This window comes from Stigmatopora argus, chromosome 11 (assembly GCF_051989625.1).
Source record: "Stigmatopora argus isolate UIUO_Sarg chromosome 11, RoL_Sarg_1.0, whole genome shotgun sequence".
In the NCBI taxonomy this organism is placed as follows: Eukaryota; Metazoa; Chordata; class Actinopteri; order Syngnathiformes; family Syngnathidae; genus Stigmatopora; species Stigmatopora argus.
In genome coordinates, this window is record NC_135397.1 from 15,723,336 (window position 1) to 15,735,776 (window position 12,441).

At 39.7% G+C, this 12,441-nt stretch overlaps 1 protein-coding gene across 3 annotated transcripts in view; it reads left to right on the plus strand.

The window, feature by feature from the left end:
• Positions 1 to 12,441, plus strand: part of hspa12a (heat shock protein 12A) — a 57,772-nt gene that overhangs the window by 38,639 nt on the left and 6,692 nt on the right. For 2 of the 3 annotated variants that reach the window (XM_077613290.1, XM_077613291.1), the window contains exons 9-12: positions 1,301 to 1,390; positions 5,283 to 5,387; positions 5,474 to 5,732; positions 8,871 to 8,974. In XM_077613290.1, the coding sequence (XP_077469416.1) occupies positions 1,301 to 1,390; positions 5,283 to 5,387; positions 5,474 to 5,732; positions 8,871 to 8,974 (558 nt within the window). The remainder of the gene's footprint in view (positions 1 to 1,300; positions 1,391 to 5,282; positions 5,388 to 5,473; positions 5,733 to 8,870; positions 8,975 to 12,441) is intronic. The other variant, XM_077613292.1, reaches the window with a different exon arrangement.

A 12,441-nucleotide genomic window follows, 5' to 3' on the forward strand; every position in this document is an offset into this window, starting at 1 on the left:
TGGTTGGACAATCTAAATTGCCCTTAGGTATGAGTGGGAGTGTGAATGGTTGTCCGTCTCCTCGTGCCCTGCTTTCGGCTGGCCACCACTTCAAGGTGTCTCCCGCCACGTGCCCGAAGTCAACTGGGATAGGCTCCACCACCCCCTGTTACCCTAGTGAGGATAAAGCGGTTCAGAAAATGAATGAATGAATGAAAAACAACAGAACAGGCTGTCGGTGGTCGGAGAGAAAAAAAAAAGCCACATTTGAGTATTAGTCGCAAGCCCAGCCAACCTATAAATAAAGTGCGATTTATATTCCGGAAAATATGGTACTTGGTTTGTTTCCACATTATATTATATATTTAATATTAATGTTAAGTATATTTGCGTAAGTCACTGATAATGGTTGTAGTGGTTCATTTGCCTGACTTCACTGCAGCGAGCATGCGATCACACTCAGTGAGGGAATTTGTATATTTCCCCTCAAGAGGTTGTTTACTTTGAGTCGTAAAGATATGCTAAAACTGGAGAGCAAACGCTACTTTTCCCCAAAAAATACTAGAGTTTGGAAAGTTTGTAAAATAGACAATTCTATTTCGATTTCATTACTAATTCATACTTGTCAAATATTGGATACAGTTTATGTCAACAACCTCACTTCACATTCAAATGCAGTATGTGTGGGTTATTTGTAGCATTGAAAATTACTAATATGTGCTAACACCACAGCTCTGCATCGCTTTTGCCTTTGGCATGATTGTGTTTTCATATAGTCATCTAAATGAAAACAAATGTGGTCTTATAGGCAGTAAGGAAGTGTAAATTGTCCATCTGCCAGAATATTACCGAATTTGTCTAGCTAATGAATTTCTGTTTATGTGAGAAAAGAGCATTTGTGGTTGTCTGTCTCCTTGTCCCCTGCAATTGGCTTGCCACCGATTCAGGGTACCTCCCGCCTGGTGGCCGTATTAGCACTGTGTTATGTTACATCTATGACATTCTCATATTATTTTGTCAAAGAAGTGCTAAGTAATTCAGATCTGACAGATTTGTTAACAGTATTCGAGAGAACTTCGCCCTTTACATGTTAAAACTCCAAGATTTTTTTTTTTTTTTATGAGGAATGGAAGTAAAAATAAAACAGTTGTGTTTCTGATATTATTTAGTTATATTCATTGCTTGGTTCTGTGCATTTTGAATGAAAAAACATGTATTTTTCCTGTGTATGTGAAGCACCCACCTTTCTTTTCACTCTTTGTGTGACACAGCTTGCCATTTCTTATCACTCTCACTAAAATTCTCTCTTCTTAACAACCAGCCAACAAGGAGCATGTTCGGCGCAACCGACAAAGTCGCACTTTTTTGGTGGAAAATGTCATAGGGGAACTTTGGTCGGAGCTGGAAGAAGGTAGTGTCTCTTTTACCTGGCTGTCATTCTTTCCATGCTCTTGCTGGTTTTTCTGCTGCAAATTAGGTTTATTCCACCTGTTAAATCTACATATCACTTGAATTAATTAGACAGTGACACTCAAACTGTAATTTTGTGTTAAGTGTTTTATTGTAGAAATTATTGTTTGTGTTACAGTTTTACAAAACCAAAATGTGGAAAAAAATGGAAGTCAAGAAACATTTTCAAAAACCACTAATTGTCTGTCATGATTACGGCCTCTCTAGCTCTGTCCTATCTTGTGAGACAGAACAGGCATATTAAAATGTTTTATAAACGCATTTTGTTTGTTTGTAAGAAGACAGGGCAGCCCGGCGGCAGCTTAGTTAGTTAGCTCGTCGGCCTCTCGTTTCTCGGGTCCTGGGTTCGAATCCAGGTCGGTTGTCCTGTGTGGAGTTTGTATGTTCTCTCCGGGCTTGTGTGGGATTTCTCCAGGTACTCGATACATCGAGTCAATGATGATGACAGAGCCTATGTCCGATTATTATTATTACAGACGCTCCCCTACTTACGAACATTCGAGTTACGAACAACGGTACATACGAAAATGTCTGCAAATTGCGTTTATGTCGAAAAATGTTCGTAAGTTCGATTTTGTATTGCGCGCCTTTTTCCATGTAGTGCTTCTTTCCGCCGCTAATACCGACGCCTGGCGCTGTGAGAGCTCAGCTCACCCAGCATCTACCTTCCTCTGCCCAGTTTGTTGCAATGCGGAAGTGCGTGAACGTATCTCCAGTGTGCAAAGAACGTTTTTCATTTGTATCATTAAATATCTTGTGCATCCATTATTGAATATGGTTGGTGAAAAGCGAAAGGCTTCTATTGATGGAGGTGCAAGGAAGAGGCAAGTCATTTCATTTGAAATGAGTGGCAATAATAACGAAGCTTGATGCGCGTGATAAAGTGGTGAGCGTTGCACGCGAATACAACTTGAATCGTTCGACCGTCGGTACCATTTATAAACATAAAGATCGAGCAGCAGTATCCAAATATTGAACGTTGCACAAAGTTTGAAAATCAATTGAATGATGCCATACAGTGCTACCGCATCATTTAGGATGAAAAAAAGAAAACTGCAATCGTCATTAGATAGCTTCTTTCGGCCAGTTTCTAGTAAATCTCTCTCTCTAATGTATGGATAGAGTACTCTATGTATTCTCTCCATTTTATTAAATGTTTTTTTCAGTACAAACCAGTGTGTTACTTATACAAGCCTTAAACATACAAATGCACTTATATAAACCTTCAATATACTTATATAGGCCTTAAACATAAATATAATACAAAATATAGCACTGAGCAACTTACGAACAAATTCAACTAATGAACAATCGCTCGGAACCTAACTCGTTCGTAAGTAGGGGAGTGTCTGTATTATTATTATTATTATTATTATTATTATATGGAAAATTTGAGATACGAGGAAAATTCCGAGCAAATATTTGCCTTGAGATACGAGACAAATTTAAGATATGAGCATACGAGACAGCCTGGTGGCCAAGTCCGCGAGATGTTGCTTATGATAACAGCGCACTGTCTCTCTCTTGCTGCATCTCCCTCGCCTAAAGATATCCAGGAGCACTTAGTGTACAGGTTGCATTTCTTTATTGGATCTAGCGTAACCGAGTCGTTAAAGCCAGCAGAATCTACATGGACTTGAAAGAAAAGCAAGCATCTGAAAAAGACACCGGCATAACCCTTCAAAGCGAGTCGTGGCAGGTTCGATAATTTAAAAAAAAACTAACCGGACGAAACGAACACTCGGTTCTGACTCATGAAGAAGCAGGAAGTTCCGCCTATAGGCAAAGATTTTTGCCTCGGTTATTGCACAAGAAGGTTTACATTTAGTGTAACATAACATTAAAACTTATTTTTAAGTGAGTCAGTAGTAATCTAAGTTTATTTAAGTTACATTTAAAGTCTATGTTCTGTTACGAGCACGCCTGTAAACACTCTCTCCTGTTATTTCTCTCTCATGACTAATGTCACATTTTAGTAATGAAGATCATAATCACAGGCGGCCCGGTGGCGCGAGTTGTTAGTGCGTCAGCTGCACAGCTCTAGGGTCCTGGGTTAAAAAAACAGGTCACATCTACCTGTGTGGAGTTTGCATGTTCTCCCGGACCTGCGTGCCCTTTGATTGGCTGACCACCGACCGATTCAAGGTGTCCCCTGCCTCTGCCCCGGAGACAGCTGGGATTGTATCCAGCACCCCCTGCGGCCCTAATGAGTTTAAAACGGTTCCGAAAATTAGATGAGATGAGAGATCATAACCACTAGATAGGTATTTACTTTAGTAGGTGGTGAATTAGAACCAATAAAAATATGTTTTTCTATTGTAATATCCTGTTTTTGGGGTGTTTTTTCAGAGGGTGGGAATGAATTAATTTGTATTTAGTTTATTTCTGTGGGAAAAATTCATTTGTGATACAAGTAAATCGACATGCGAGCTCGTCCCGGAACACATTTAGCTCATATCTCAAGATATTACTGTATTTTTGTGAAAGTACAATCATTTCCCCAATGGATGTACAGTAATCCCTCGATTATCGCGGTTAATGTAGACCAAACATGGCCGATAAACGAAAAACCACAAAGTAGGGTCACCCCTATTTTTTATTTTTCTTATTTTTTACTTCAGTGCTGAGTCCTAGTAGCAAGCGGAGGAGAAGGGAGTGGCTTCCGTTTGCGAGTTTCAGCGTGGATTTTCATATTTTTATGTACAGACGCTCCCCTACTGACGAACGAGTTAGGTTCCAAGCGATTGTTCATAAGTTGAATTTTTTTGTAAGTTGATTCAGTGCTATATTTTGTATTATAATTTATGTTTAAGGCCTATATAAGTATATTGAAGGTTTATATAAGTGCATTTGTATGTTTAAGGCTTGTATAAGTAACATGCATTGGTTTGTACTGAAAAAAAACATTTAATAAAATGGAGAGAATATGTACAGTACTGTATAGAGAGAGAGAGAGAGATTTATGTATTAGAAACTGGCCGAAAGAAGCGATCTAACGACGATTGCACAGTTTTCTTCTTTTTTTCATCATAAATGATGCGGTAGCACTGTATGGCATCATTCAATTGATTTGCAAACTTTGTGCAACGTTCAATATTTGGGTCCCGCTGCTCGATCTTTCTGTTTATAATTGGTACTGACGGTCGAACGATTCAAGTTGTTATATGTGCAACGCTCACCACTCTCACGCGCATCAAGCTTCGTTATTATTGCCACTCGTTTCAAATGAAATGGCTTGCCTCTTCCTTGCAACTCCCTCAATAGAAGCCTTTCACTTTTTACCAACCATATTCAATAATGGATGCACGAGATATTTAATGATACAAATGAAAAAGGTTTTTTGCGCACTGGAGATACGTCACGCACTTCCGCATTGCAACGAAGAAGGTAGATCCTGGGTGAACTGAGCCCTCACAGCTCCAGGCGTATTAGCGGCGGAAAGAAGCACTACTCGGAAAAAAATACGAAATTGGACTTACGAACATTTTTCGACTTAAACGCAATTTGCAGACATGTCCGTATGTACCGTTGTTCGTAAGTTGAATGTTCGTAAGTAGGGGAGCGTCTGTACTTACAAAGAAAAAATAAATAAAATTCCCCCCCAAAAAAATCTGCGATGTAGTGAAACCGCGAAAGCTGAAGCCGCGATATTTCAGGGGGGTCAGAGTAAATAAATTTTATTCCATGGACACGATCCTTATTTTACATCTAAAATTATTCGGCAATGCATTACATATTTGTTATTAGATTAGTCAGTTAATTAAAACATTGATTGAAATATTTGTTTACTTACATAATCGGTTAATGCATCCCAAATAACATTTTTAATGCAGGTGATCGTTATGTCGTGGTTGACTGTGGCGGAGGGACGGTGGATCTTACTGTCCATCAGATCCGTCTTCCAGAAGGACATCTGAAAGAGCTTTACAAGGCCTCTGGTAACGATTGACACCTGCTTTTTATATATTCTGCTCTACCTGTTTTATCTGGCTTTTTAGTCAGCTCACTCATTTTTCCCCTAAAGGTGGACCATATGGCTCTCTTGGGATTGACTATGAATTCGAGAAGCTGCTTTGTCAGATCTTTGGCCAGGACTTCATTGATCAGTTCAAAATCAAGAGGCCAGCCGCTTGGGTGGACTTAATGATTGCCTTTGAGTCTCGAAAACGAGCAGCAGCGCCGGGCAGGTCCAATCCCCTAAATATTAACTTGCCCTTCTCCTTCATTGACTATTACAAGAAGTTCAGGGGCCACAGTGTCGAACACGCCCTACGCAAAAGCAAGTACGTATACCCAGCTCAGCACAGAGTTTCACAAACTTCAGGCCAAAGCATATAATTTACAATTACGGTATTTTCTCACATATAAGCCGCCACCTCCACATTCATGGCTTTAATAGGAGTACAAATGTTGCTTTGAAGGGAAAATCATCGCACGTGGTATTTCTGAGATACTGTATGAATCAAAAACAAATAATTAGGGTCAATATCAAAAGGAAGTTAGTAATTCATCCAGTAATGGTTGTTTTCTTACTGCAAAACTGAAAATAACTAACAAATAGTAAATGTTAATTTGTCAACATCTCCTGGTGAAATAGAGTATAGCAATGATGCAAGTCTTGTGCGCATATAAGCCGTACCCTTGATTCAGTCATTATTTTTTTTTAGTTACAAATACGGCTTATGTGCGAGAAAATACGGTAAGTTGTGTATATCAAACTGAAAGAAATAACATTTATTGCTACAAAGGGTGATTGGCTGCATTTTCAGTATATTTTGGCCAGCATATGTGTACAGCGGTGACTGAATACCATATTTTTCATACTATAAGTCATACTTGAGTGTAAATCGCACCAGCCAAAGGATAAACAATGAAGAGAAAAAAATACAATATACAGTTTTGGTCAAATGTTTACATACACTTGTGAAGAACATAATGTCATGGCTCTCTTGAGTTTCCAGTTATTTCTACAACTCTGATTTTCTCTGATAGAGTGATTGGAACAGATACTTCTTTGTCACAAAAAGCATTCATGAAGTTTGGTTCTTTTATGACTTTATTATGGGTGAACAGAAAAAAGTGATACAATCTGCTGTGTCAAAAATATACATACAGGAGCGCTAATATTTGGTAACATGTCCCTTGGCCATTTTCACTTCAATTAGGCGCTTTTGGTAGCCATCCACAAGCTTCTGGTTGAATCTTTGACCACTTGACAGAATTGGTGTAGTTCAGTTAAATTTGATGATTTTCTGACATGGACTTGTTTCTTCAGCATTGTCCACAAGTTCTCAATTCGGTTTAAGTCAGGACTTTGGGAAGGCCATTCGAAAACCTTAATTCTAGCCTGATTTAGCCATTCCATTACCACTTTTGATGTGTGTTTGGGGTCATTGTCCTGTTGAAACACCCACCTGCGCCCAAGACCCAATCTTCGGGCTGATGACTTTAGGTTATCTTGAATAATTTGAAGGTAATCCTCCTTCTTCATTATCCCATTTACTCTCTGTAAAGCACCAGTTCCATTGGAAGCAAAACAGCCCCACAGCATGATACTACCACCACCGTGCTTGACACGGTAGGCATGGTGTACTTGGGGTTAAAGGCCTCACCTTTTTTCCTCCAAACATATTGCTGGGCATTGTGGCCAAACAGCTCGATTTTTGTTTTGTCTGACCACAGAACTTTCCCCCAGAACGTCTTATCTTTGTCCATGTTATCAGCAGCAACCTTCAGTCGAGCCTTAAGGTGCCGCTTTTGGAGCAAGGGCTTCCTTCTTGCACGGCAGCCTCTCAGTCCATGGAGATGCAAAACACGCTGGACTGTGGACAATGACACCTGTGTTTCAGCAGCTTCTAATTCTTGGCAGATCTGCTTTCTGGTCATTCTCGGTTGAATCTTCACCCTCCTGACCAATTTTCTCTCAGCAGCAGGTGATAGCTTGCATTTTCTTCCTGATTGTGGCAGTGACAAAACAGTGCCATGCACTTTATACTTACAAACAATTGTTTGCACTGTTGCTCTTGGGACCTGGAGCTACTTTGAAATGGCTCCAAGTGACTTTCCTGACTTGTTCAAGTCAAGGATTTGCTTTTTCAGATCCATGCTGACCTCCTTTGACTTTCCCATTGTAGCGTTTGTTGGTGTTTCCATCCAATGAGCCCTATTTAAATGGCCTCAGAGAAGTCACCAGCTGTAGTCACTCATAATCACTCACAAGAAGTTAAGAGGCCATGCTATGAAGCTCGTTTCACTGACACAACTTTCTAAGTCACCAAGATTGCTAATTCGTGTTGCTGTATGTATATTTTTGACCCAGCAGATTTGATCACTTTTTCTGTTAACCCATAATAAAGTCATAAAAGAACCAAACTTCATGAATGTTTTTGTGACAAAGAAGTATCTGTTCCAATCACTCTATCAGAGAAAAATCAGAGTTGTAGCAATAACTGGAAACTCAAGAGAGCCATGACATTATGTTCTTCACAAGTGTATGAAAACTTTTGACCACAACTGTATCAGTCGTACTAGAGTACAAGTCACATTTTTGAGAGGCCAAAATTTAATTTTATCAGAAACCAAAGTAACAATAGGATAAATCGGCATCTGTTACCATGATCTCGTCTAAAACAGCAACATTACAGGGTGTCATTAGTTAGAGAGAAAAAAATACATATATCTCGCACTTGAGTATTCGTCGCAGGCCCAGAAAAACTATGACTAAATGTGTGACTTATAGACTGGAGAATACTAAAGAATATTAGTGTTAAGTTCTCAGAGCGTGAAACGTGGTAGGACCCAATTGCAGGGAAGCAGGCAAAGATGGGGAGTGCAGACGTGAATTTCACTCATTAACAAATACATTCACTAAAAGTAACCAGGATACAAAAATCAGGAAAAGTAACAAAGTAGCATGAACATGACAAACAGACATCCGACCAAGACTGATAAATACAGAGGGTTCAAATAGTCAGACATGGGTTGAAGAGACAATCAGAAATACCTGTGTCACACGAGAGGTAGCGAGCAGGAGATGCAGCACGGGTGGGTAAACGACAGGTGAATTCAATGCTCAATCACAGGAACAGGTCACAGTGGGGAAAAAACCCCAACAAAACCAATCACGTGATAACTGGCACATAACAAAATGAAAATGATAAGAGACAGAAAAAATGAAAACAGGGAAGTATATTGTGCAAACATACAGGCTGACGAAACAATGGTAATTTCTGTCCATACTTGTGTTCTCGTGTGCTTGGGGAACAGAGCACCAGCATATACCATATTCTTTTGTGGCAAAATAAAGTGACTGAATGGCAAAAGAGCAACAGCTCTAGATGGACTTCGCAAATGTACCTCTAAATTTTTATTTATTATTATATTTAATGGTGTGGATAAACGATTTTCTCCTTTCTCTTTAGTGTGGATTTTGTTAAATGGTCATCACAAGGGATGCTGAGAATGAGTCCTGAAGCGATGAATTCCCTTTTCAAGCCCACAATCGACCACATTATTCAGCATCTACGTAAGCTACTTTTAAAACTTCTTCACTTCTTAAATCAATGTAATTCACTTTTTTTGTTTATTTGTATAACCTTTTTGTTTCATTTTATCGTCATAACATTTTCAAGTGATGCTTTGTTAAAGGTATGAAATATTCCAGTTACGAAACCTTTTGAGAGGCAAATGAGTGCCTCAAGATACGAAAACAATATCCAAGTAATGCAAACGTCAATACATCTCATCTCGTTTTCTGAACCGCTATATCCACATTAGGGTTGCAGGGGGTGCTGGAGCCAATCCCAGCTGTCTCAGGGGCCAGAGGCGGGGGACACCCAGAATCGGTGGCCAGACGATCGCAGGGCACAAGGAGACGGACAACCATGCACACTCACACCCATAACCAGGGGCAATTTAGAGTGTCCAATCAGCCTACCATGCTTGTTTTTGGAATGTGGGAGGAATCCGGAGTACCCGGAGGAAACCCATGCAGGCCTGGCCAGGCTGGGAGACCCCAGAGCTGCGAGGCCGACACGCTAACCACTCGCTCCACTATGTCAATAGATTTTCTTCCTTATTTTGTTTTGAAATTGTCGCAGATGTATTGGTTCTTGCATCTTGGAATTTCCCTACACTCTACTGGGTTCTCATTGGGAGTCTCACAACAACTATCCATGTTTATTTGACCGTCGTTGTGTGCTTGCACTTATGCTTGGAAGAATCTGTGGCCGAGTGCCAGTCGACAACAACTCTTCATGTTTCAAGATTCTCTAATGTTTTTTTGACCGCCGTTCGTTGTTGTGTGGTTGAACTTATACTTGGAGCAAACTGTGGCCTTCGACAGACTCGCAGTCGAGCCTCAACTTAAACCGCAGCCTGCGGTGGGGAAGATTGTGTCGCGTGGGCAGACGATAGGGCTAGTGGTCAGTAAAGAGGACATTGAGGAGTTGGTCAAGGGGCACCAAAATGAACTCTCAACGTAGCAGGAGTTATTTTAACACTCGGCAATACATTAGGAATTTAACGAGAAGGTGGTTGAGGAGGAAGCAGCCACCATTACAACAGCACAAATCAGACTTTCCAACTTCGTGGAAAAAACATCCTATGTCAGATATGTCAGGATGTTTTTTTCCACGTTTTTTCCAGCCTCCTGGAATCACGGCCACATCAAAATGGAGCTTCTTCAATTGCTTCTTGGTGGCATCGCTAATGTGACAACGGTATGAATCTCTTGCCATCTGACCACCTTCTCAAGTTGAGAAAAACCTATTTCACCGGCATGTCGCTCTATTTTTCAAACTTTTCCCGTAGTTAGAGGTGCCGTTCAATTAGAGGGTGACGTTCAATTAGAGGTGCCGTTCAATAAGAGGGTGCCGTTCAATTAGAGGTGCCGTTCAATTAGAGGGTGCCGTTCTATTTTTCAATTCTTCCACCAAGGTGCCGTTTATTAGAGGTGCCGTTCAAAGAGAGGTTTTACGGTGTAAATGTATGTGTGTGTATATACATATATACAGTGGTACCTCGTCATACAAAATGCTCGTCTTACGGGGGAAATTTCGATCAAATAATTCGCCCGTTATGCGGTCAAAATTTCGTGATGCGACCAAGCCAGGTCTTTTTTGCATATCTTTCGTGTATAACAATATTTACGAGCACGGAACTACTTAATTCAGACGAGTTTCTCATACGACCAGGAAACGCACAACGCGCATGCAAAAAGAGGGCTTTCTGTGTAATGAAGTATACTCCTGCACACATTACCCATATGCAATGGCAACCTTTCTCAGAATAAAACTTCATTACCCACAATCACTACGTGGGAAGCTCAGCTATGTCATTTCCTGTTATTCTTTCTTAGGAAAGGTCCCGCGATCGTTCCTTAAAGACTATTTCTCGTTGGCAAGTGGTCGTGCGTTATCCTATTGTGAGGACATTTGTGTGCATCATTTTGGGAATATTTTGAAGGCAATACAACAGCAAACAGTCCATCGATAGCGAACGTGAGGGTGGAGGCGTGGCAAACCGCCAACCCGAAAAACGAAGGTAACAAAAGATTACAACATAATTAGAATTCAGTTTTGTGTAAAGTTACATTAAACGTATGTTTGAGTGTCTGTATATATTAATCCAAGTTAATTTAAATTTGTTTGTTCCGTTTACGAGTGCGTTGTCGTGGGAAAAAAAGGAACCCCCCCGCCCCCAAACCTCTGTCTCCCGTCGGCGAAATCTGCCCAATTTTAGTTAGATTAAACACATTTTATTACTATAAAACCACTAGTTATGTGTTACTTTGTTAATAGATGGCGAATTAGAAGAAATAAAACATTTTTTCCAATCCAATATCCTGTTTTTGGTGTTTTTTCAGAGGGCTGGAACGAATTAATTTGTTTTCCATTCATTTCAATGGAAAACGTCCGCTCGAGTTACGAGAATCTCGTCATACGAGCTCAGTTCCGGGACGGATTAAGCTCGTATCTCGAGGTACCACTGTATATATATATATACACACACAGACAGACAGACATATATATATATATATATATATATATATATATATATATATATATATATATATATATATATATATATATATATATATATATATATATATATATATATATATATATATATATATATATATATATATATATATATATATATATGCATACATACATACATACATATATATATACATACATATATACATATAGAGATACGAGCTTAATCCGTTCCGGAACTGAGCTCGTATGACGAGATTCTCGTAACTCGAGCGGACGTTTTCCATTGAAATGAATGGAAAACAAATTAATTCGTTCCAGCCCTCTGAAAAAACACCAAAAACAGGATATTGGATTGGAATTTTTTTTTATTTCTTCTAATTCGTCATCTATTAACATAGTAACACATAACTAGTGGTTTAATAGTAATAAAATGTGTTTAATCTAACTAAAATTGGGCAGATTTCGCCGACGGGAGACAGAGACGTTTGGGGGCGTGGGAGGAGGGTTTCCTTTTTTTTCCCACGACAACGCACTCGTAAACGGAACAAACAAATTTAAATTAACTTGGATTAATATATACAGACACTCAAACATACGTTTAATGTAACTTTACACAAAACTGAATTCTAATTTTGTTGTAATCTTTTGTTACCTTTGTTCTGGCCGGGTTGGCGGTTTGCCACGCCTCCACCCTCACTCACGTTCGCTATCGATGGACTGTTTGCTGTTGTATTGCCTTCAAAATATTCCCAAAATGATGCACACAAATGTCCTCACAATAGTATAACTCACGACCACTTGCCAACGAGAAATAGTCTTTAAGGAACGAATAACAGGAAATGACATAGCTGAGCTTCCCACGTAGTGATTGTGGGTAATGAAGTTTTATTCTGAGAAAGGTTGCCATTGCATATGAGTAATGTGTGCAGGAGTACACTTCATTACCCAGAAAGCCCTCTTTTTGCATGCGCGTTGTGCGTTTCCTGGTCGT